The sequence below is a fragment of the Rosa chinensis genome, chromosome 2 (genome assembly GCF_002994745.2).
Source record: "Rosa chinensis cultivar Old Blush chromosome 2, RchiOBHm-V2, whole genome shotgun sequence".
Lineage (NCBI taxonomy): Eukaryota > Viridiplantae > Streptophyta > Magnoliopsida > Rosales > Rosaceae > Rosa > Rosa chinensis.
Window position 1 is genome coordinate 6,218,376 of NC_037089.1, and position 25,717 is coordinate 6,244,092.

General features: G+C 37.0%; 1 protein-coding gene across 17 annotated transcripts; it reads right to left on the bottom strand.

Annotated features, from left to right (window-relative positions):
• Nucleotides 1-14,654: 14,654 nt before the first annotated feature.
• On the bottom strand, nt 14,655-18,454 carry LOC112187244 (cystinosin homolog). Of its 17 annotated transcripts, none has more exons than XR_002931035.2 (9): nt 18,014-18,453; nt 17,104-17,167; nt 16,122-16,992; nt 15,995-16,037; nt 15,818-15,875; nt 15,578-15,620; nt 15,239-15,356; nt 15,090-15,139; nt 14,655-15,001 (listed from the first exon to the last, which is right to left on the bottom strand). XR_002931035.2 is itself a non-coding variant. In XM_024325960.2 (8 exons), exons 4-8 carry the CDS (start codon nt 16,030-16,032, stop codon nt 14,855-14,857), a joined length of 396 nt encoding a protein of 131 aa, XP_024181728.1. In that variant the 5' UTR covers nt 16,033-16,037; nt 16,122-16,992; nt 17,104-17,167; nt 18,014-18,449; the 3' UTR covers nt 14,655-14,854. The 17 variants fall into 17 exon arrangements, 5 of the variants coding, with proteins under 5 accessions (XP_024181728.1, XP_024181727.1, XP_024181725.1 ...); XR_002931032.2 differs by having other exon boundaries at nt 15,989-16,037; XR_002931033.2 differs by having other exon boundaries at nt 15,578-15,875; nt 18,014-18,454.
• Nucleotides 18,455-25,717: the final 7,263 nt, after the last annotated feature.

The window sequence follows — 25,717 nt, forward strand, 5'->3', positions numbered from 1 at the left end:
CACAGTGTGTTTCTACTGGATAACTGTTGGCACAAATAGCTTTGAAACTTAACAAGGTTCGATTAGCTCTTGGTGCATATAGAGCATCTGTGACTTGAAATGTTGTGCCATTAGGCAGCAAAAATTTGGCAGTTCCTCGCCCTTTTATTACTTGTGATGATCCAATCATCGTAATCACAGAGGAATTATAGGATATTGATTCAATGAATAATTGCCTATTTCTTAATATTGTGTGGGTAGTCCCACTATCAATTAAGCACTCAAGTTCTCCTCCATTCATTCCTACAAATAAATGGGAGGTATTTAGAAAATGGGCTAAATACTGGTTACTACCCTGTGGTTTAGGTCAAAAATCAATTCAGTCCCTGGACTTCTAATTTCATCAAAAACGCCCCTGTACTTTCAATTTTGATCTAATAGGTCCAATTCGTTAATATTCTGTTATGGGTTCAAGTTATAGTTGGATTATTTATTGAAAAATTATTTATTTAATTGATAGATTTCTAATAGTGGGACTCACTCCTAAATTAACTATGCAGACCACCTCAACACTACATCATAAAACATATGTCATATATGAGCCACGTCAACAAGTTAAATGACTCAATTGTCGAAAGATTAACAAATTGGACCTATTAGATCAAATTGAAAGTGCAAGGGTGTTCTTGATGAAATTAGAAGTTCAGGGATTGAATTGATTTAAGACCCAAACTACAGGGGAGTAATCAGTAAATATAGCTCATATTCTTTAGAGTATTTCTATTTGCGTAGAGTGGTATTCTTTTCATTCATTAATTTTTCTCTAGATGTATTGCTTTACTTCTTTATAGTGCTATGTCGAACCATGTAAATATGTGTGGTAAATAAATTTGAATAAATTCAGTGCTTCAGAAAAAAATTCAAAATTTATTAATAAGCCAACGATAATCAAATCAAGGTCTTTGTTCAGAAATCTTATTCATCAAACCATTCTTTAATACCAAATAATAGTCTGATTAAAAATGAGGCATTATGCATTCACAACTGTCTGTGGAAAATAAAATGAATAAAGCATATCAATCAAGATTGAGAGCATCCATTGACTTAGCAAGTTCCTATTTGCCATTGAAGTCTGCAATTGTAAGGTTGAAGTCTAGGTCATGACCTCATTCTTCCATATAGTGAGTCTCTTGTTCTTTAGACTCTCTATACCTCTTGTAATTGGCTGCTACTCTGTTGTTTGCTTGGCAGTTCTTGTACCAATGCCCAATGAATCCACACCTATAGCATGGTTCATTGTCAACTATTTCCTTTTGCATCTTTTTTCCACGATCCCCATGTCCCTTTCCACGTGGTGCATTGTTGCCACGTGGGTAGAGATCAGCACGTCTAAACCCCTTGCATTGGAGTTATTTCCACCTGTCATTTTTCTATAATTAGCCTCGGAAATTTTCTTTGTCCCAGTGGGCCTGGCATTGTTGTTCAAGAGAACCTCATTATGTCTCTCAGCCACTTGCAGTAGGCTTATTAACTTATTGAAAGTTGTGATTCTTTTGTTGTCATACTCCAACTTATACTGGTTCACTAGCATAAATGTTGAAGTAGGAAAGGTGGTAAGAGTCTTGTAGATCATATCATCTTCTGTGATTTCCCTTCCATAGAAATTGAGACGTGCCTTAAGGCGCAACATGTCCGTGTTGAAATTATTGACCCTTTTGTAGTCAAGCAAGCGGATTTCATTTCACTAAACGGCCAGTCCTGGGAGCAAAGTATCTTGAATGGTCCCAAAACGTCCCTTAAGGGCATCCCACAGTTCTTTGGGTGTCTTCAACTGAAGGTACTCCCAGCGTAGGGTATGATCAATATGTCGCCTAAGAAACATTAAGGCATTTGCTTTCACCTTATTAGATAGTTCATCATCTTTGGGGTTGGTAATGGTGGTGGTGTAGTCTTTTGCTACAAAGGCAGTTTCCACATCGGAAACCCAACGATGGTACTCAAGTCCTTCTGAGTCCAAGATGTCAAATTCAGGCCAAGTTGGATCGGCCATCTACACAAACAAGAGAGAAGATATAAATTATGCAGTCATAAAGACATCCACGTAAATTATTTTTCAAGAATGTGAATTAGATTTCAAGACCAAGATTCGTAATGGTCACATTTTTTTCTTTCGAATGCGCATGAATTTTCATTATCATGGCAAAGCGGATTGTATATGTTGCATTTTAAAAATAACCATAGCACATGTAATAATAAATAAACATAGCATATATAAAAATAAAGTACAAGACATGCCCAAAAAAATTCACAAATAAACACCAAAATATGTGTTACACATACTAATAGCAATAATATATTATGCGTAAAATAAAAATCACGAAACTTGCTTAAAAATTCTTAATAAAAATATAAGCAATAAAATATAAAGCATGCTTAAACATAATTATATAAATAACAAGCCATGCTTAAAATGATTAGAATTATCTTAACTAAACATGCTTAATAACAAAATATAATAAAAGCATGAACAATGAAGTATAAAGCATGCTTAAAAATAGAAAACATAAATAAAATTCACATGCTTGATTAAAATCATAAAGACCAAGTGATGAAAACATACTTGATTTAGAGAAAACAAAACAATCCTAGCGCACGAGCGTGTTGATGCAGGCGTGCGTAGAGATGTTTTTTTTTTTTTTCAGCAGTGGGCCGGAATTTTTTTTCTTTCTTTCTTCACTTTTTCTTTTCTTCTTGCTGGGCTGTGTCACCAGTGAGGCCTGTTTTTATTTTTCGGTCTGGGCCAGGTCTGCTCTTTGGGCTAGCCCCTTTACTTTGGGCCGAGTTTCTTTTTCTTTCTGTTTTCGTTTTTTTTTTCCTCTGGGCCTTTTTTTTTTTTTTTTTCTGGGCCAGGTCCCTTTTCTTTGGACCAGGTTTTTTTTTTGTCTCTCTCTCTCTCTCTTTTTCTTTCTCTTCTCCCTCCTTCGCGTCTTCTTCTAGTTTGCAGATGGGTAGTTTGCAGAGGAGGCGTGCTTGGTGCAGCAGTAGGTAAGGAGGCGCGCTTGGTGCAGCAACAGGTGAGCGGTGATCGGTGAGCTGCTGGGATAGGTGATCGGTGGCTGCTGGGATCGTGAAGGTGGGAGCAGATCGGGAGTGTTGTTGATCGATGCCGAGAGACGAGGCCGGTCTGGTCGATCATGCGCGCTGTTTGTGGGCAGTGAGGAAGGACATGCGCGCGGGCTGGATCTGCAGGCGCGAGGGAGGATGGCAAGTGCTAGGCCAGGCGGAGGGCTGCTGCATGGCGTGTGTGCTGGCAGAGTGTTGCAGGTGGCTTGGTTGCAGGGGCCGGTCTGATGCACGCAGAGGTGCGTGGTGGGTCAGAGGTGGGGGGCGACTAGGCACGTGTGGGCTGGCACTGGGCTGCAGATCTGCTGGTGATCTGTTGCAACTGGGCGGGGTGAGGCCTGTCGTTGCAGGCGGCAAGGCTGAGGCCGGGACGAAATTTTTTTTTTTTTTTTAAGGTGGCGGCAGAAAAAGATGAAAATATTTTTTGCTTCTAGGGTTTTTATTTTTTTTTCAATAGAAAGAAACTAGAAAATTAGGATTTTTTTTTCTTGGCTATTGGCTCTGAGAGTGCTGATAATGTGTAAAAGTGAATTGAGAATTGGAATTGGTCTACACATTTTATTTCATAGCCCCTTTATATAGGGAGAGAATTACAATGGAAATATCAATTACAATGATGACATTAACTACTGATTGGTCATTGATTCATGCTGATTGATGGTGATTGCTAATTACTTGATTCCCTCTCCGTCAATCACTTTGACGAAGGCACATAATGTGTTTTTCCTTTAACAGATGGGATTACATCAATTCAAAGTCTTTTATTGGGGGCAACAAAAGTTTAGTTAGTTTTATTGGGGGCAATAAAAGTCTTCGGCGGCCTTTCAGGTGATCTATGAGACCTCCGACGTTCTTTTTTTAAACATCCGACGATTTTTTTGAAACCTCCAACGATGCTTCCGGAAAAATAAGGTGAACTGTGACCGGAATTCGGCGAAGTCTACGATGATTTCTCTCTCTGTCTCTAAGTGACATAGAGCGAGAGAGGGAAAAATAGTCTCCAAATATATAATTGGATATGATTTGTTTGGGTAAGTGGGGTAAGTATAGCTCAAATTTAAGTAAATAATTTTTTACTAAAGATAATAGATAAATGGGGGATTCAAAACCAGTTAGGGTTTTTGAGACTAAATTCAATATCTAAGCTTGCCCATTTTCTATCTTCAATGTCAAACTTGAAATAATGTCACCACCTAGAAAGGATTTTCCACCGAACAAAGAAACTTGACAACTTCAAAAATCATAGTTTGGTTTCTTATTGTTTTCTCTGCATTTTGAGCTTCCTATTTAAACTATGACAAATGTCTCTCGTCATACCATAAAACATTATTGGCATGAGAACTCATATATTCTAAACCTGGTTTGTTGTTTTATTCTTTGAGCTTCCTAGTTAAACTAGGAAAAGTCTGTGATATCTTAAATTTTGAAGTTGGTCGAGTTTTATTATTTTTGAGGTTGGAAGTGGATAGTAGAGGTCGTCACGAGTTTGCAACATTTTTTGGTGAATTTTTCGGATTCCCAAACTATATATATTTTAAAAAAAAATTAAGTTTAATTGAAAGAAAATGGAAATGATGATGTGGCAAGTCTGATTGGTTTAGGCTGACACGTGGCACTTGAGAGAAGACAGCCAATGTTGACGTCGTCCATGTGGATGCTGATGACGCCATCATCAACATTAGTCATTGGACACTTGTCATTATTTGGTTTGTTTGTGTTGAGACGAGGCACCAAGCATACCACTTCTTGATTGGCACATGTCAGTTTGCCCCTAGAAATGTAGTTGCATGCGCATCCCTCCTTCTTTCGGTACCCTTTTTTTTAGAGAGAATATATCTCTCCTCAAATTTTTCTCTCTCTAAACTTCGGCGGATCATAAATTTTGATCCGTAACTCTGATTCAGGATGCGTGAAAAGCTATTGATTCGTCTTGATGTCCTCTTCCTATCCATTGAGGTTTGAGTTAGATCCAAAGGTTATTTCTAAAACAATAATTTTATTTGAGTGAAGATGGAAGACCGTGACCAAAACGTCGACCTTCAACCTGAGATCATGCACACGGCCATCCCAATATAATATGAGGCCTGAGGAGAAATTTAAATAATCCCTCCTTTTCTTAAATGGGAGCCTCAACTTTTAATTTTTACTCATTTTGTCACCCCCTTTAGCGAAAATGCCCAACCAATAAAAAGAAAAAGAAAAAAAACTTTGTTACTCAAGTTTAAATTACTTTAGCGGGTATAAAATGTTATAGAGTAAAGATGCCCCATCAAAAATTTAAAAAATTTAGGTCTCTGTTTATTTTCTTTGTGATATACAAACAATCTATTAAATAGAAACTTTGTAGTATCTCTAGTCTTTATTAATTAAGCCAATTCTGTAGAAAATGGTTAAATTTTTGAAGTACCAGTAATACCCATAGTTTATTAATATGAAGAATAACAACATTTTCATCATGAGAGGGTGAAATTGATATTAGCCATAAAACTGAAAATAACTACCCATGCACTATCCATTTATTTTCTTTTTATTTTTCAATCTTTATCTATTTTCATAAATTTTCAAAAATAAACGGCCAAATGGCACGCTCAGAGTGCGTGTCAGGAGGCTAGTATAAGAATAAAGCGAAAGACCCATACGTGATTAAAGTTTCTATTAATAAGGTGGTTGACTGATTTGGGCCTACTACATTCTCCTCATGTTATTTTATTTTTCATATTTGAATTAATGCACTTTTAAAAGGACTGAGGCCTGGACCAAGTGAGGCACAAGGAAATTGTCTTGGTTGCCTTACCCGTGGGCTGGCCCTGATCATGCATGACATTATTTCAAGGCTACCAGTCACCAGTGAAGCCCTAGTGCCGCTTCAAATGTCAAGTCTATTTCATGCATGACATTATAGAGATCGTCAATCTTCTCGTTTTTCAGATTTTGTGTATTCATATTCTCTTACATTGCGCTTTCATATTCTCGCCTCCGAACATAATATTTATCTCTATTCCAAATTCCGGTGGGAGTGGCAAAGAGATTAGAATCTCTTTTGAAAAAAAAAAATTGGGATGGAGTTGGAGAGGGTAAGAAAGACCATCTAGTTCGTTGGGAGAGAGTGTCGAAAACCAAAGAAAGAGGAGGGCTGGGAATCGGGAACCTACTAGCAAAAACTAATTCTTTTCTAGGGAAATGGCTTTGGAGAGAGAGTCCTTAATTATGGCATGCTGTAAAGGAGCAAATATGGATATGACGTGAATGGGTGGGACACAAAGCCAATTTCGGGTGGATCAAGTAGAAGTCCTTGGAAGGATATTTCAACCGGAATAAGCCAATATTCTCTGTCATAAACTAATTGTAGGCAATGACAAAAGAGTGAGGTTCTGGGAAGACTCTTGGCTAGCTGTAGGTTGGGTGGTCTGGATGGAAAGAAATAAAAGATTATTTGAAAACTATGGAGGGGGTGGAGAGGGAAGACCTGTGGGAAGGAGTCAAGTTCTGGGCATCCTTATGGGCTTCTATTTCTAAGGAATTCAATTATAGTCTTTCTTCCATTATTCTTAACTGGCAAGCAGCTGTAGTATAAGCCCCTAAGCTTTGATTAGTATTATTAGACGATATGCTAGGCCTATAGTCCTAGCTGCCCTCTTTAGATCTTTAAAGCGGACTCCTTGTCCGTCTCCTTGTAACTTGATTTTTGCTTTTTCAATAAAAAGCTGTATCTTCTCAGAAAAAAAAATTATTCTCTTGCTTGTATGGGTACATTTCAGAGGACTGTTCTTACTATGCCAGAAAATGGTATTGGATTGTTTCCAGACATAGGTTTTTCACCTATAGCAGCACAAAAGTCCAGGAGAAGGATCTGTTGGTATGCTTTTTCTATCTACAGATGATTGAGATGTTTTAAGTTTTAACTGAAAGAGCAGAAAGATTATTTAAATTATATGGTCAAGATTTACATAGTTTGTCTTTTTGCTTCAATATCAATTCTTTGTTCTGTAGTAGATTAGCAATTATATATGTTTGTGGTCATTGTGGTTTGGTTGAACATTCTGTGGGTTTTTGTACTTGCGAAGAAAAAACAACCTAGACCTCATTCGCCTAGTCGTAAAGCTAGGCTCAAAGGAAAACTATTCGCAAAGAATACAAGGTTGTTCAAGATCGAGAATGATGTGAATGGAGACATTCAGGACAATAAAGGTTGAGTCAGGCTCACCTGCCCTTGATTTGGGAAATCAGTTTGCTATTCTAGCTAGCAGATAAAGAGACTTAAAATGAGGCGGTAAACTGGTAAATGAGGTAGCTAATATTAGTGAAGCTGCTGTTGATGCAGTCAATTTGGAGCAATTGGTTGGGGAGCATAGTAGGGATGTTGTTCACAATGTCGTGCCTGCTATTGATGAAAGTCTACAAACAGGGGGCTTGATTATGGTTAAAGCTATTAAGCTAATGACATTGTTCAGGCCATCCCAAGTTCAACGGCAAGTCCAATTTTCCAACAATCTCTCCAGTAATGGAACGACAGCAATGAGGAACCTCTTGGACATCATTTATGTGCTCAATCTGATATTCATTCAGCTAGCTCTTGGTATGATGAGGGTGAAGAAACTTTGGATTGTGAGAATGTTCTTCAAACTCTCCCAAAGACCCATCCCAGAAATTCGTGGGCAGAGCATGAGGTTGAGTTTGTCTGTGCTTATATGAAGAAGGGTGATGAAGCATTAAACATTGATAATTTTAAGGAGTTCTGCCCTAAACAACCAATGGAGAAATTAACTGGAACAAAAGCTTCTCAAGCTAAGAAATTTCAAGTGAGCTTGCAAGGTCACTACCCTGCCAGGAATAGAACGCGTGCGTCCTGTAAAGCTTAATCTTTGATTATTCGTTGCAGCTCTTTGGGAAGCTTCTTTTGATTTCCTTTGATTGTTTTGATTTTTGTTTGGCTTTTGGCCATTCTGTTTTATTTGAGGGTTTTGGTTTATGTCCTCACTCTCTCTTGTTACTTTTGTTTTTCTTTCTCTTCTTTAATAAATTCCTCTCTTTGCTGAGGCTTCTCTTGGAATGACTGGGAAAAGAATTTCGACGCCATCGGATGTGCTATATGTTGGTCTTGGGACACATTTGGTGCCGTCTCAAAATTTAGGTTCAGTAAAGGAGGCCCTTTTGTCAATTAACTTGTATGTTTTATTATCCTTTTTTCGTTTTGGACAAACTTGCTTGTGCCAACTAGAGTTTTCTTTATACATTCTCCTTTTCCGTACTTCTGATGCACATGTGGGGTTGAATTTAGTTGGCACCATAACTCTGTCATATGTGCTTGTTTAGATAACTCCATTGTTGATACAGTTCCCAGGATCCACATGAGGACATCAAAACGATTTTGGCCAAGTTCAACAGTAATCCTGATTCTGAATCCCAACTGAAGCAGTTTTTACCTCAAATAACCTCATCATTTGGTGCAAAAAAGTCAGTTATTGAGACAGTGAAGTGAAAAAGCATCAATCGAGTTCAGATGCTACTGTAAATGCTACTCATTTATCGGTAATGAAATGAACATCATTATACATCTGCTATTTGAGAGATTAAATTCACCTTATAAGTATTCACTCTGATCAGTTTCCTTTAATCTAGTTCTTGCTGATTCACTGTTTCTGTCGTAGGTGTGGAGTCGGCTAATGAAGCTCTTCAAGAGGTCTTGGAAATGGGGCTCCTTTTTCACTTTTCTTGACACAGAAGTATCTCTTCAAAGTTGCATCTGCTCTTGGGAAGAATGACAATCAATTACCCACGGTGAGTGACCTGAGTCTTGAGTTAATACACTTTTCTTTCTTTCATCTCATGGTCTTTGCTAGTCACTTTTCGTGGAAGTAACACAAATAATAACATGAATAATGATTCTGTACTTGGGCTAAATCCAGCTGACTGGTTGTCATGAAAACTGAATATCGCATTGCTGTAAGATCATCCTTGCGTAATGACTTCGCGGAAGGTGTGCGGGCTGTTGGTGGACAAGGATCAGGTTTGTTAACCTTAATTCTCATAGTGTAATGCCAAAATTCTTTGAATGTTAGAACTTGGAACTAGTTGTCTTTTTTTGGTAGAAGTACTGTAGAACAAGTTGTCTATTTCATTGAATCTCTATTGTTGCCCATGCAGAATCCAAAGTGGAACCCGTCAAGGTTGGAGGAAGTTAATGAGAGCGAAGTGGAAGCTCTGTTCGTACCATTGAGCCCAAACGTGGAGGAGTACTGTGACTGGCATTTTGAAAATGAACACGAGACTGGTTGTGCATGCCATTGGAATATATTGACTGATGATGCAAATAAGATAAACATATATACAAGATAAAAAGGCATTTCAATTCGGTGCTTGAAATGTTTTTTGGTACTGCGTTGTTCGTGGCAATGTGATAAAGAATTTGTGATCTTTATGCCTCGTAATCCATTGTCTATTATAATCTCAAAAACAGATGAGAAAGCAGGAAACACTACTGTTCGGTTGTTGATATATAAATAAAAAAATGAGAAAGCAGGAACAGCAACATTTGAACGTCAGTGTTCTTCCAAGAAATGTCTTTCACAGATTTTAAGATAGCTTCCACAATTATACGCGTAAAGTACAATAAAATTTAATAGGGCCAAATATTGTTTAGTCAATTAGTCCCTGAATTTTTGCTTAAAAAACACACTTCAGTTCCTCGCTTTTTAATTAGACATGTTTACTCCCTGTTCTTTCAGTTTTGCACCCAATAGGTCAATTCCGTTAGACTCCGTTAAATTGTGCCGTTAACTCCCTATTTTAAGGATAAAATTACTATTAGAGCCCTGACTTTCTCTTTCTTTAATTGTTTTTATTCTTCTCTTTTATTTTATTTTTTTCTGATTCGCACCAATAAAATTACTAATTTTTTTATTCTTATCTTTTATTTTTGGTTTCTTTAATTTTTTAAAATTTTTTTTGTTCTTCTCTTATATATATTTTTTTCTTCTAGTTCGCACCAATAAAATTACTAAAATATTTAAATTATTTTTAGGGCTAATGATAAAAGAGGTCATTTTAAAGTGTCTTATTATAATTCAGGATACACAAATGTTTCCATGATAATTAAGGTCACCACTTTACAACCTACCACTAAAGTTGAACTTAATTACAAAAACTGGCACCGGGGCTCTCTCTCTCCCTCCTGTTACCCAAGCCCGTCTGAACCCTTCTCCATTCGGAATCGTCACGCTCGAAATGCGGAGCGAGTAGCGACGCCATGAGCGGAGCGACGCCGGAAGTGAACCAGTCGCCATACCGGAAACTCAACTCGATAAAGAGATAAGATCAATACAGGCCGAGTCTCGAGTTGCAGCCGCTGCCGTCGATCGCAAAGCCGCCGCGGCCTCAGAACCCGATTCGCCGTCGCCGATGACGTCTTGAGTTTTTCCGATCCACGCCATGAGTTTCATCTTCGCAAACAAAAAACACCCGCAGGTTTGTAAACTTGATTGAATTTCTGGTTTCATTATCTCTACTATCATAGGAATTACTTTTCCTATAGTTTCAATTAGTTGAAAATTTACATGATTTGTGAAGTTGTTCATGGAAATATTGCAATTTTTTTTTTCTTTGTTCGCTGTTTTTGGCAAGGTTGATCTAAGGTATATTTTATTGTTACTCACCATGACTGGTGATGCCGACGGTCTGAGAGATTGTTAAGAGTATAAGCTTGTTGTTGAATTTGTTTCATATTATTAGACTGGGAATTTGAACTGTGGAATGCAATGCTTTTCATATGTGATTTGCTTGGATTGAGAGTTCACTTTTGTGTTGAGAATGTAAGACTGTGATGGGAATCTGAAGGGTAAGGCAACGTTTGAAATGCGCCTCTACTGAAGGAGAACCATCACACACCTGGGATGTATTTAGTCATGTTTTTGATCTTGTATTGAATACCTTGCTGAAATTCATTTTAATCAACCTGCATGTACAGATGTGGGTACATATGAGATGTGGTGATTTTAATTACATGCTTCATGGAGTTATAGACATGTGGGTTAATCACCTTGATACTTATGCTTAATCGATTATTTCTCTTCCACGTTAGATTAGTGTATTGGTCATTGATTATTTTATGGTGGTTGCCCTATCAGATTAATCTGTTGGAGAAGGACAATGATGTTGCTGCTCAGGCACAAGCAATTGCAATGCTTGAGTCCTTACCTCAGCTTACATTTTGTGTAGTTAATGCTCTACATAACTTTCTTGTTGACTCCAAGGTATTATCAATTTCATAGTTATATTAGCTTGTGGAATCATGTATCATGAGGAGTGTAGTTTTATGAAGTTTTGTTCTTTGATCCCAAGGCCTTCTCAAGAGTTCGAATTGAGGCAGCCTTTGGATTGGCTAATACATCATCTGAGGTACCACAATTCGGTTATAGGAGCTTTGCAGAGCGTCAATGCCAATTTTAGGGCATCAGTGGCATTTTTTCAGAACGGGGCTGATGTGGTTTTTGATCCCAGATTGGTCAAGGTTGGTCAATTTTAGCTTTTGGGGTTTCTTCTGATTTTTTTTTTTTGTCATTGTTGCTGATTTTTGTTTTGGTAAACAAATTTAGAATAATTATGGTAGGAAAGTAGGTTTATTTGAGTGTTGATTTTGAAACATAGTGCTTCTTAAATGTTTTTTTTGTTTTCAGGTTTTGTTATGCTGTTTGATGACTCGATTTGTATATGTTGTTTTGTTTTCAGGAAGTGGATAAGGAGAAGCAGAAGAGGGAGTGTGAAAAAAATGGGAGATGCCATGAAATCTTTGGAGAACAGAACCTTGGATTCGAAAGAGAGATTGATATCCTTGTTGCTTTGGATGAGATGAAGTCCATGAAGGTAGATGCCTCAGTAGTTGTTACCAGGTGTCGAGATCATGAACTTTGATGCTTTATGACTTGAATAATTGTGTAGTTTCATAGTGAATTTGTTTGTGTTTCACATGAGTTTCTGGCTTGTAGTTGAAATTTCTTATCTTCTATGGATTGTGAATTGATTAATTAGGTTGAGTGAGACCTATTATATTTATACTTCTCTTTCTCACTGTTATTTAACCTGTTTAAACGAGAAAAGTGGGTAAATCAATTGGTAGATCTGTTCTGAATGCCGCCGGTTTGCTTTGCAATGATTTTTGATTTTCAATGATCAATCCATATGGATTTGCATAATTCTGGGAAGAAAAACTGCAGTAGAAAGAATAATCAACTTGGTGCTTCATATATGTATGTACATATCAGTGAAAAAAGTATAAACAGTTCAAAAGAAGGTAAACATGTTAGCTGGTAATCAACCTGATTACCAGGTGTCGAGATCATGAACTTTGATGCTTTATGACTTGAATAATTGTGTAGTTTCATAGTGAATTTGTTTGTGTTTCACATGAGTTTCTGGCTTGTAGTTGAAATTTCTTATTTTCTATGGATTGTGAATTGATTAATTAGGTTGAGTGAGACCTATTATATTTATACTTCTCTTTCTCACTGTTATTTAACCTGTTTAAACGAGAAAAGTGGGTAAATCAATTGGTAGATCTGTTCTGAATGCCGCCGGTTTGCTTTGCAATGATTTTTGATTTTCAATGATCAATCCATATGGATTTGCATAATTCTGGGAAGAAAAACTGTAGTAGAAAGAATAATCAACTTGGTGCTTCATATATGTATGTACATATCAGTGAAAAAAGTATAAACAGTTCAAAAGAAGGTAAACATGTTAGCTGGTAATCAACCTGATTACCAGGTGTCGAGATCATGAACTTTGATGCTTTATGACTTGAATAATTGTGTAGTTTCATAGTGAATTTGTTTGTGTTTCACATGAGTTTCTGGCTTGTAGTTGAAATTTCTTATCTTCTATGGATTGTGAATTGATTAATTAGGTTGAGTGAGACCTATTATATTTATACTTCTCTTTCTCACTGTTATTTAACCTGTTTAAACGAGAAAAGTGGGTAAATCAATTGGTAGATCTATTCTGAATGCCGCCGGTTTGCTTTGCAATGATTTTTGATTTTCAATGATCAATCCATATGGATTTGCATAATTCTGGGAAGAAAAACTGCAGTAGAAAGAATAATCAACTTGGTGCTTCATATATGTATGTACATATCAGTGAAAAAAGTATAAACAGTTCAAAAGAAGGTAAACATGTTACCTGGTAGGTTGGGTACAGGTACTACCCGCAACACCTTCTGTGGATAATACTTTCTACACCTTCCGCTAATATGGAAAAGTTTTGTCACTGGGAGGGTATGGGTATTGTTGATACTCACCCACATGAATTTCTTCTGTTTGTGGCTCTGAAGATGTTCCTGCAGCTTTTATCTATTGCATGCGGGGAAGTAACATATCATCATGCATATCAAGTCATATCAAGTCACTGTTAATCTCAAGTCATTGGTTTCAAGGATAGAATCAGAATCACTGGCTAGGTTACTATTAACATGATCAGTGACATGTTCATGACTATGACATGGCAGTGACATAGATATGACTTTGTCGGTGACTTGGTTAGGGATTGACAGTGACATGTTCATAACTGTTACATGGCTAATAACTTGGCCAGTGACTTGCGTTTAACAATGACTTGGCCAGTGACTTTACTAGTGAATAGCCAAGTCACTGTTAATCACATGTCACTAACTAAGTAACTGATCATGTCACTGACCAAGTAACTGTCAGTAGCCAAGTCACTGTTAATCACATGTCACTAACTAAGTAACTGACCATGTCACTAACTAAGTAACTGAACATGTCACTGACCAAGTAACTGTCAGTAGCCAAGTCACAAGTTAATAGCCAAGTCACTGTTAATCACATGTCACTAACTAAGTAACTGACCATGTCACTGACCAAGTAACTGACTAACTAACTGACCATGTCACTAACTAAGTAACTGACCATGTCACTGACCAAGTAACTGTCAGTAGCCAAGTCACTGTTAATCACATGTCACTAACTAAGTAACTGACCATGTCACTGACCATGTCACTAACTAACTGACCATGTCACTAACTAAGTAACTGACCATGTCACTGACCAAGTAACTGTCAGTAGCCAAGTCACAAGTTAATAGCCAAGTACTGTTAATCACATGTCACTAACTAAGTAACTGACCATGTCACTGACCAAGTAACTGTCAATAGCCAAGTCACAAGTTAATAGCCAAGTCATTGTTAATCACATGTCACTAACTAAGTAACTGACCATGTCACCACCAATCACATCTCACTTGCCAAGTCATTGTCAATCACGGCACTTGCCAAGTCGAGCACATTCAAGGAACACAAAACTCTTCGAACCATTAAGGCGCTAACCACCTCTTGTCCAATGCATACTAATCAGATGAAACATGCATATAGCATCAAGCTATTTCTTTGTTGTCTTTGGAGTACGGTTGGTGTTGCCTTGAATAATGTGATCGTTACCTCTGTTTCGATAAACCCTCATATGGGCAATGTCCACCAAATTGGCAAAAAGGCAGAGAAATGTAAGTGATTCCAATTCCCAGTCAGTTTAGGCAATGCCAATTAATTTAAGGAGAAACAAAACCCAATTAATTTAAGCCCCAAACGAAAGTTTGAGAGCCAAGTGGCCAAGTAAAATGGGTTATACTGTCCAGAAAGTCAGAACAATACTTTTTTGCAGAATCATTACAAAATAAAAGCATACATCTTGGGCCCAACGAAGCTTTTGTACAATTTTCACCAGCAAAACAAAAGTTCTAGACATTTTCAGACACTTGGCAGGTGATTATCAGAACTGACAAGGGGCTCCAAGTCCTCCTTGTTGGTGATCATTTTAGGAGATATCAATGCCTTCTTGGAAGGATACAGCACATAATGTTGGCAAATGAAAAGAAGATCAAATGATACACATATCTGCAATAGTATAAACCACGGTGAGTATCATAAGTGACAGAAAATATGTATTGATTATGTTGAAACGTCAATATCAATCCATTTATACCAAAGATAGCAGTGTCTTCCCTATGTTTCCATAGAAGTTCACCCAAGAATCTGCAGGCACAAATTCAAAACAAGTTAATATGAATCAACAGGGTGTCAATTATTGATTTGCGACAGTTACATTTGGTTAAGGTAGAGAAGCGGGTGAACCTTGATCAATAGACTGCACGGCCATTTGTGCATAACTTCCCACTCCTCCCGAAAGATCAAGTAGAATAAAGATAATACTTGATCCATCTGTGCTCTTTCTTATGAAGTTCATGTATGCCTATATTCATTTCAAAATATATTCTGTATTAGTACAGCTAGGCACATTGTCTTTCATTGCAAATCTTAAAACAAATACAACTTCATTCAGCGCGCAGTGAACAGTACTATATATAGACTATAGTTTCAATGTCAAATAGGGGTTATCTAGGAAACTAATTAACGTATATAGCCTCTCAATGACACCATCATGAACTATATATTTAGGGGAGAGTACTAAACCTGGGGAGTATATTTGATGACTGTCATAAAAACTTGAATTGAGCTGCAGCATAATCAAATTAACTGAAGTTAGAAAGGGATTCCATACAAACCAATCTTATGATACATTTCTTCAATTAATTCTCATGATCGTGTAACTCTGTAGCAAAAACTAAATTTTTGTCATAATTGCCACTGACAGTACGTACTAAAATGAAACTGCAACTGCACAAAAATGAAAGGTAACTGTATCTTATATACTTGAAGATAGAGATGAGCCAAAGCCAAGAATGAGTTGGCAGAGCAACCAAGATACAAACTGCAGCAAATAGCCACACACCATTATCACAGGGATTGCCATATTAGAGACCAAAATAAGGCAAGAAAAACAAGTATTATTTGCTAAAAATCAAGAAGAGAAGGAACCATTACCTGTACCTGATTGTAATTAAGAGCCAGAAATCAAGATGAACCATTACAACTGAAAATCGAGATGAACTCAACATTAGGAAAAAGCCAGAAATCTCACTCTAGGTCTTACATGCATTGGAAACCAAGTGCTTACTTGTTTTTCTTTAGTTGGAGGTCTCTGTCTAGTTCATGGAAAAACCTGCCTCTCAAGCACACAGACACACTTTCTATTTTTATCAAAGGAAAGTATTCATACCCTGGAGAACTAGTCTTGAACTATTTTTATCAATTGAGTTAAAAATGCTTATTGAAGATCTTAAGTGATACCAATATAAGCAATATAATCACAGTAGAAGAAATGGTGGTGAAAGCTGTGATGACAAAAGCTACAAGACAGGTATATAAAAAGCAATTGGGATTTTATTTTGCTTTCAACTAAGCAAATAATCTGATTCATGTTCGAGGTGGACTAAATTTGAAAATGTAGATACTACTCAATAGGGCTTTGATCCAAAGGAAGTATGCAAATGGCCTAAATCACCCTAAAAATTACATGATAAAAATGCCGACAATACATAACTCCCAAGAACCCTTATCTTCTTTGTCCATTCCTGGTTATCCATCATTTTCTAGATGTCTGTGTATGGAAAACTTATATTAAAGTAAGCCAACTGGTGTTTGACAAAGTGAAAAATATGTAGGGACATAAAGATAACATCAAACCACTAATGGTGGAAATGACAAACACATCTGCAAACTCCAATCGAAATGAAAATGTAGCAACCAAAGACCATTGTTAGTTGTAAAATCTCTTTTACCCCTTCTGAAGCTCTTCATTTAAAAATATAGAGTCTATGCATATTCTAATCTTCCAGATAGATATCCTGTACAGTACTACCCATAGGTTGTGGCAGTAGAATACTACAGGCCCTGATCAACTATATACCCGGGGCTTCTTCGTTGTACATGGCATCAACTTGTTCAAAGGGAGTGGTAAAATGCATATTCAGTTCCATGCCTTGGATCTGCAAGTCAAGTCACAAACACCAAGAATAGAATAACTTCACTTACTATCAAAATAGGATCCAAACTAACAATGCTAGAGTAAGATGGTCAAGAAAGTACTACGAACATACCATATAAATCTCATTATTTGCATGTTCAGGAATAGTATACATTTCGATTGAAGGACTGCCACCCCTATAATACAAGGATGCAAAATGTCAGCCTACACTAAACAACAGAATAATTTTAAACTGACAAAAAAAAAATAGAATGATAAGAACCATTCTCAAACAGAATAATAATTCGCCTTAACAATCATTTGGGTAACATAAGCAGAGAAATCTAAAACCAAATTAAGGGAGTGACAATCAAAGTTTCAGCAGCTAAACAATCATATTGGACCAATCAAGTAGTATTAAACAAAAAATTAGATCTAATAGATACTCAGGAAGTCAAATACCCGTAACCGACAACCATAACCCGAGATAGAAGCGAACCTAAAAGCCAATCTTTATTCATCCAAACGCTTCATCATTCAAAACTACACAAAATCCTATCAGATAAGTTCTAAACCCAAACAACATCGGATTATTACACAAGAAGCAAAGATTTCAGTTCTCTATTTCAGTAATGTTTTGAAATTCTCATTTCTACCAATCTGAGCAATCATCAAATGAAGCAATGAGGATTTACACATTCCACATTTACTTCAAGTCTTCAACACAATCCTTACTCATCAAAACACTTCATGATTCAGAACCGCACAAAATCCTAACACTTCAATTATACTTGTCAATTTAAAAAACTGTAATTGCCAAACAAAACAGTAACCCTAGAATTAATCAACGCTTAGATCTATTCCTTCTCAAACAACATTATCCATTCTCATCAAAATTGCTACTTAAAGCACAACACTATCCATTAGATTTGTTCACCATCAATCAAATTCTATCACATACTAAATCTTGACCAAAACACCTCGACAGAAAAAAAGAAAAAAAAAAAAGGCCAGAGAATGAAACTGAAAATTGAAGGAGTTACCGAAATTGCGACCGACGATGCAATGCCAGATAGGTATGTGCCTCGAGTCAAACTCCTTTCGCCACGTCCTTCTCTACGCTATGAGTCTCAAATGCTTGAACAAAACCATAATTCCCTAAGCGAAAAACCTATTTCCGAATCAAATCCAGTGATTAACACAACAAACGTGCTTGCTGGTGGAGGTGGTGACAGCCGGCGAGCGTTTCCGATCGTCGAAATTCGGCTTCGTCGGCATAGTCCCAGAAACTCTTCTCTTGGCGTCTTGGCTCATTTTGCTGTCTCCTGCTTCCAATTGTGGATAACAAATCGTCGTCAGTGATGAAAGCGAAGAGATCTGAGTAAGCTCCGGTGCGGACGAGGTCCTTTGGTAGGGAACCGCTTCTAGAGGTCTGTTCTCTGTGGAGGATGAGAAGATAGAAAGAGACGTCAGAGAGAGAGAGAGTTGCCTTTAAGGACAGAATGGGAATCCAAAATATTAAAAAATGACCTTTTTTAACATTACCTTATTATTTAAAAGGACTAAATTAATATTACTAACAATGCATAAATGACCTTTTTATCAAGTAGAAAACTAGGTGACATTTTTATTATTTCACACTCTAATGTGACCTTTTTCATCATTTCCCTTTATTTTTATTCTTCTCTTTTATTTTTTTCTTCTGATTCACACCAATAAAATTACAAATTTTTTAATTATTTTTATTCTTCTCTTTAATTTTTTTTATTCTTCTCTTTAATTTTTTCTTCTCTTTTAAGGATAAAAATTACTATTATATTCCCTCCCTTGTTTCTTTTGCTATGACTAATTTTATTGTGTGTTAATTTAGGTGAGCCGGAGAAGAAAAAAATAGTCATAACTTTTAATACGACTTTTATAAAAGAATTGGTGTGAATCAGAAGAAAAAAAATAAAAGAGAAGAATAAAAACAATTTAAAATAATTAAAGAAAAAGAAAGTCAGGGCTATAATAGTAATTTTATCCTTAAAATAGAGAGTTAACGACACAATTTAACGGAGTGCAACGGAATGGACCTATTGGTTATGATTATTTTTTTTTTTCTCTGGCTCACCCAAACACCCAATAAAATTAGTCATAACAGAAGAAACAAGGGGTGGAAAGTAATAGTAATTTTTATCCTTAAAAGAGAAGAAAAAATAAAAACAACTGAAAAAACTAAAGAGAAGAATAAAAACAATTCAAAAAATTAGTAATTTATTGGTGCGAATCAAAAAAAAACAAAAAGCAAAAATAAAAGAGAAGAATAAAAGCAATTAAAAAATTAGTAATTTTATTGGTGCGAATCACAAGAAAAAAAATAAGACAGAAGAATAAAAACAATTTAAAAAATTAAAGAAAGAGAAAGTCAGGGCTATAATAGTAATTTTATCCTTAAAATATGGAGTTAACGGTACAATTTAACGGAGTCTAACGGAATGGACCTATTGGGTGTAAAACTGAAAGAACAAGGAGTAAACATGTCAAATTAAAAGGCGAGGGACTGAAGTGTTTTTTCAGCAAAAGTTCAGGGACTAAACAGTATTTAGCCCAACTTAATATTAGAAACAACTACCGCTTCTCAACAATGCAAGTTAGAGGGTAAATCAGATAGTAGCGCATTTGAGGTTATATGTAAGAAATTTGATTATAATTTAAAAATTAAAATGACACATGTTACATGCAGTAACTGAGATACAGATTTATCAAACTGGGAACAATTGTAAGTAAATAGACTTCAAGCAGATCTTGAGGGCCAGTGAGGAGTTGGGGCGACCGGACGAGTGAGGAATTTGTGAGAAGGGAAGGTGGAGCGAGAGGAAATGATGACATTTTCCGGATTGGGGAAAGCGCGAAAAGCCGGCCTCTTGCTGTAAAAGGTAAGGGGTGGACGAAGGCCATCAGAGCGGGTACGCACTTTACAACTGTATCACCCAACTTAACTAAATCAAATTTTCATCAAGAAAAAAGTAATTTGGCTAAATATGGGCCACGCTAGAATCGGGTCAAAATTTTGTTAGTCCCCAATTCCCATCGAGTACATTGCACTACTTTTCTAGCGTGATGCTCCAGGATAGAAAATTGTAGTGTTTGTAAAAGTAAAATTGAGATTGGAATTGGTATACTCATTTCATTTCATAGTCGCTTTATATAAGGAGAGAATTACAACGGAAATATCAATTACAATGATGACATTAAATGCTTATTGATCCGTAATCGTGTTGATTAATGGTAATCGTTGATTCCTTGATTCTCTCTCCGTCAGTCGCTTTGATAAAGACACATAATATGTTTTTCCTTTAACACTCCCCCTTGTGCCAAGTCAAAGACGAAATGGTGCATGAGTTGTTGCCTCACTAAAAACCTTGCCAAGTAACAATAAAAACTATGTGGGACAAAAAATACACCTTGGTCGAAAGAAAAGAGCACAACGCACCTTTTACATTTGAGGATGACATGTGTGTGTTAGACTCCCCCTGACATCTACACCTCCCCCTGATCCTTACATTAATCAAGAGAGCTTTTAAAGTCTTCGCATTCCTATGCTTTTCACATGTTTCTCAAATATGGCATTGGGCAATGATTTGGTAAACAAACCTGCCACATTCTCCTCAGACCTTACTTGATTCACTTGAATCTTGAGGAGGGTCTGTTGTTACTGATTGTAGAAAAACTTTGGCGATATGTGTTTTGTATTATCACCCTTGATATATCCTAGCTTCATCTGTTCGATGCAAGCTGCATTATCTTCATTAATGCAAGTAGGCTCTTCAGTGGTAGAACTCAAACCACTAGTCCCTCGAATATGTGTAATGATAGCTCTTAAACATATAAACTCACGAACTGCCTCATGTAGAGTGATGATCTCTGAGTGGTTCGAGGAGGTAGCCACAAGGGTTTGCTTGGTTGATCTCTAAGATATCGCCGTGTTCCCAATGGTAAATACATAACCAGTTTGGGAACAACCTTTATGTGGGTCAGAGAGGTACCCAGCATCAGCAAAACCAACCAAAACGTCATTTGGCATTTCACTGTAGTGAGTGGCACTTTCGCCATCAACATTTCCTTTAGGGATTGCAGTTCCATTTGCAGTCCCTCTTGTCTCTCTGTAAGGAAAGAACAGTCTCAAGTTAATGGTTCCTTTTAGGTATCGAAAAGTGTTCTTGATACCATTCCAGTGACGCTGCATTGGCGCTGAACTAAATCTAGCTAACAAATTCACTGAGAATGCAATGTCTAGTTGAGTGCATTGGGCTAAATACAATAATGTGCCTATTGCACTTTGATAGGGAATTTCAGCTCCCAACACCTCTTCGTCATCTTCCTTTGGATGAAATGGATTTTTCCTTGCATCCAAACTTCGACCGATCATGGGAGTGCTAGAAGGATGCACTTTGTCAATGTTAAATCGCCTGACTTTTGGACATACGCAACCTGGTGGATTTGTATTCCACAAACTCGGTGTTCTAGTTCAAGACCTAGACAGAATCGAGTTTTTCCAAGATCCTTCATCTCAAATTCAGATTTCAAGTAGCTCGCGATTTCTCTTATTTCATCAAGAGTACCTATTATGTTCATATCACCGACATATATAGCTACAATTGCAAATCCGGAACTTGTTTTCTTTATGAATACACAGGGGCACAATTCATCGTTCTTATATCTCTTTCCAATCAAGTAGTCACTTAGAAGGGTATACCACATCCGCCTAGATTGTTTCAATCAGTAAAGTGAGCATTTCAACCTAATTTCAAACGCACTCCATGGTTTAGAGTCACTTAACTTGGGTAATGTAAGGCCATTAGGCACTTTCATATATATATATATATATATATATATATATATATATCTGAATCAATATCCCTATAAAGATATGCTGTAACCACATCCATGAACTGCATTTCCAGTCATTCGGAAACTATCAAGCTAACTAAGTAGTAGAACGTTATAACGTCCATTATGGGAGATGATGTCTCCTCATAGTCAATTCGAGGGCGTTGTAAGAAACCCTGCGCCACAAGGCGAGCCTTGTATCTCAGGACTTCATTCTTCTCATTACGCTTTCTGACAAATACTTATTTATGTCCTACAGGCTTTACACTTGGTGGGGTTAGCACTATCGGACCAAATACCTATCTCTTTACCAGAGAAACTAGTTCTGCCTGGTTTGCTTCTTTCCATTTAGGCTAATCTGCTCTTTGTTGACATTCTGCAACAAAGCGTGGTTCGATACCATCGTGCTCTATGATTTCTTGAGCAACAGTGTATGCAATTACATCATCTATATGTATAGAAGATCTTTCTATCAACTCATACGCACTGATAATCCATTGAGATTTCTTTGTTCTCTGGAATCATTTCAAACATCGGAGCGTCCTCCAGTATTGATTCATGGACATAACTGTAATTAGAGACAATCTCATGAGAGGGATTCTCTACATTGATGATTAATGGATTGGTTTGTGCCATACTCGCCCTCTTCTTCCTTGGGTGGTGAGTGTCAATCAAACCAAGTGGCCTCCCCCTTTTCCTTTGGGGAGCCACAGCCTTAACCACACGTCCACTAAGTGTGGTTGCAGTGCCTCTATCTGCAGCACTGTGCCCCTTGTTAGGGAGTTCTAACCTTGCGAGCACATTTGCAGCAGGTATATGTGATCTCGTCACTTTTACGATATCAGTAAACGCGTCAGGCATCAAATCTGCTACGTTCTGAAGATCGATTATTCTTTTCACTTCACTTTCACATTGTGAAGTGCGGGCCGACAATTCCTGTCATTTCCTTGGAAAATCCTTTTTCCTATCTCCCCCTTACGACCGGAAAACTGTCTCATCAAAGTGACAATCCGCAAATCTAGCGGTAAAGAGATCGCCTGTCTAGGGTTCCAAGTAGCGGATAATTGTTGGGGATTCGTATCCAACATAAATACTTAATCGTCTCTGATAACCCATTTTGGTACGCTGTGAGGGCGCAATAGGCATATATACTGCGCAACTAAATATGCGTAAGTGTGAAATGTCAGGCTCATATCCAGTTACCAACTGGTAAGCAGAAAATGGTTGGCTAGCTATGGGTCTGAAACTAATAGGTAAAGCTGCGTGCAATATTGCATAACCCCATGCAGATAGAGGCAGGTTGGTGCGCATAACCAATGCCCTAACCACCATCTGTAGCCTTTTGATGGTGGCTTCTACAAGACCATTTTGTGTATGCACATAGGGTACATGATGCTCTACATCGATCCCGATAGACATGCAATAATCCTCAAATGCTTTTTATGTAAACTCTCCAGCGTTATCAAGCCTTATAGATTTGATAGGGTGATCAGGGTGGTGAGCCGTTAAAAGTATAATCTGTGTTAGAAGTTTTGCAAATGCAACATTTCTTGTGGACAATAAAGCGACATGTGACCAGCGTGTCGAAGCATCTACCAGAACCATAAAGTACTTGAATGGTCCGCATTCTGGATGGATAGGTCTACATATATCTCCTTGTATCCTTTGTAAGAATGGAATGTTTTGTTTTGTATCTTTAGCATAGGAAGGTCTCGATCCTGTTTTTGCTAAAGAGTAGGCTTTGCAGAACTAGTTATGTGCCTTTGAAATAGTCAATGAGGCATAATGGGTGGGAGGTAGTGCTTCTGGTACTTTAGAAGGCAATGACTGCATTTGAGCAGTACTAGGACCGACACCTTGCAGTGTGGCGGATTTTTCTCCCATTTTATTTTTCACTCGAAAGAAGGGATGTCCATATGAGTTCTTTAAAATATGTACGGATCATCATGTCACGACCGGGGTGCCCTAAGTGGTCGTGTCAAAGCCTGTATGAGTCAGGGTCCCACATTTCATTGTTGGTGATAGCATAGGATTCAATGATCTGAATCGTAGTGAGGTACAGTCCACTAGATTGACTCATAAGTTTCTCTAAAATGCGTTTCCTTCCGCATTGATTAGAGATAATATAAATGTATTCAGTTCCATTCTCACAGTGTGTTTTTACATGATAACCGTTGGCATGAATATTTTTGAAACTTAACAAGGTTCGATTAGCTCTTGGTGCATACAGAGCGTCTTTGACTTTAAATATATCTCATATTCTTTAGAGTATTTCTATTTTGGTAGAATGATAATCTTTTCATTCTAATAATTTTTCTTGTTCTAGATGTATTGCTTTACATCTTTATAGTGCTATTTTGAACCATGTAAATATGTGTATAGTAAATAAATTTGAAGAAATTTAGTGATTCAGAATAAAATTCGAAATTTATTAATAAGCCAACGATAATCAAATCAAGGTTTTGTTCAGAAATCTAATTTATCAACTCTTTCCTATTTGACTAAAGAGTTCTTTGGTGCCCTTTGCACCTTGTTTCCATGACTACTAGGGCCAGCACCACCATCTCTGAGCCATACATTGTGAAGGCTTCCATGGCCCATACCACTACCCCCACATCTGTTGCCACGTGGGTAGGGATCAGCACATCCAAACCCCTATGCATTGGGGTTCTTTCCACCTTTCATTTTTCCATAAGAAGCCTCGAGAATTTTCTTTGTCCCAACAGGTCTGGCATTGTTGTTAAAAAAAAACCTCATTATGCCTCTCAGCCACTTGCAGTAGGTTGATCAGTTTATTGAAGGTTATGATTCTTTTGTTGTCATACTCCAGCCTATACTGATTCTCTAGTATAACTGCTGAAGTGGGAAAAATGGAAAGAGTCTTCTGGATCATATCATCTTCTGTGAGTTCATTTCCACAGAAATTTAGACATGCCTTTAGGCGCAACATGTCATTATTGAAGTCATTGACCCTTTTGTAGTCAAGCAAGCGGATTTCATTCCACTGAATGGTTAGTTCTGGGAGTAAGGTGTCATGAATGTTCCCTAAACTTCCCTTAAGGGCATCCAACCGTTCTTTGGTTGTCTTCAACTGAAGGTACTTCTAGTGTAGGCTAGGATCAATATGTCGCCTCAGAAACATTAAGGCATTTGCTTTCACCTTATAATTAGACGGTTCATCGTCTTTGGGGTCGGTAATGGTGGCAGTGTAGTATTTTGCTACAAAAGCAGTTTCTACATCGGAAACCCAAAGGTGGTACTGAAGTCATTCTGAGTCCAAAATGTCAAATTCGGGTCGAGTTGGATCATTCTTCTACATATAAACAAGAGGGAAGATATAAATTACTCAGTCATAAAGACATCCACGTAAATTATTTTCCAAAAATATGAATCAGATTTCAAAACCAAGATTCGTAATGGTCACATTTTTTTCGATGCTACTTGAAAATGTTTTATCACGGTAATTATGTGTTTATAATGTGCATGAATTTTCATTATCATGGCAAAGCTTGTATATGTTGCATTCTAAAAATAACCATAGCTCATTTAAACATAGCATATATAAAAATAAACTACATGGCATGCTCAAATTTCACAAATATACAACAAATTATATACTACACATAATAATAGCAATAATATATTATACATAAAATAAAATGTAAACAATAGCATAATATAAAGCATGCATAGGCATAATTTATATAAGCGTAAATAAAATATAATAAAAACACGCTCAAAATTTCATACTGAAAACATAAACAATAAAATATATAATCATGCTTAAAGATAATCATATAAAACATAAATAACAAAGCATGTTTTAAGAGGATCAATATTATCTAACTAAACATGCTCAAAAGTTCATGCACAGT

What these genes read in the sequence shown, in the direction of transcription:
- LOC112187244 (XM_024325957.2), bottom strand. Translation starts at nt 16,062, where the DNA reads ATGTTGAGTTCATCTCGATTTTCAGTTGTAATGGTTCATCTTGATTTC. An exon ending in CGTGCAGTCTATTGATCAAG is followed by an intron (nt 15,140 to 15,238) that starts GTTCACCCGCTT and finishes TTGTGCCTGCAG; the next exon opens with ATTCTTGGGTGAACTTCTAT. An exon ending in GGAAGACACTGCTATCTTTG is followed by an intron (nt 15,002 to 15,089) that starts GTATAAATGGAT and finishes ATACTATTGCAG; the next exon opens with ATATGTGTATCATTTGATCT.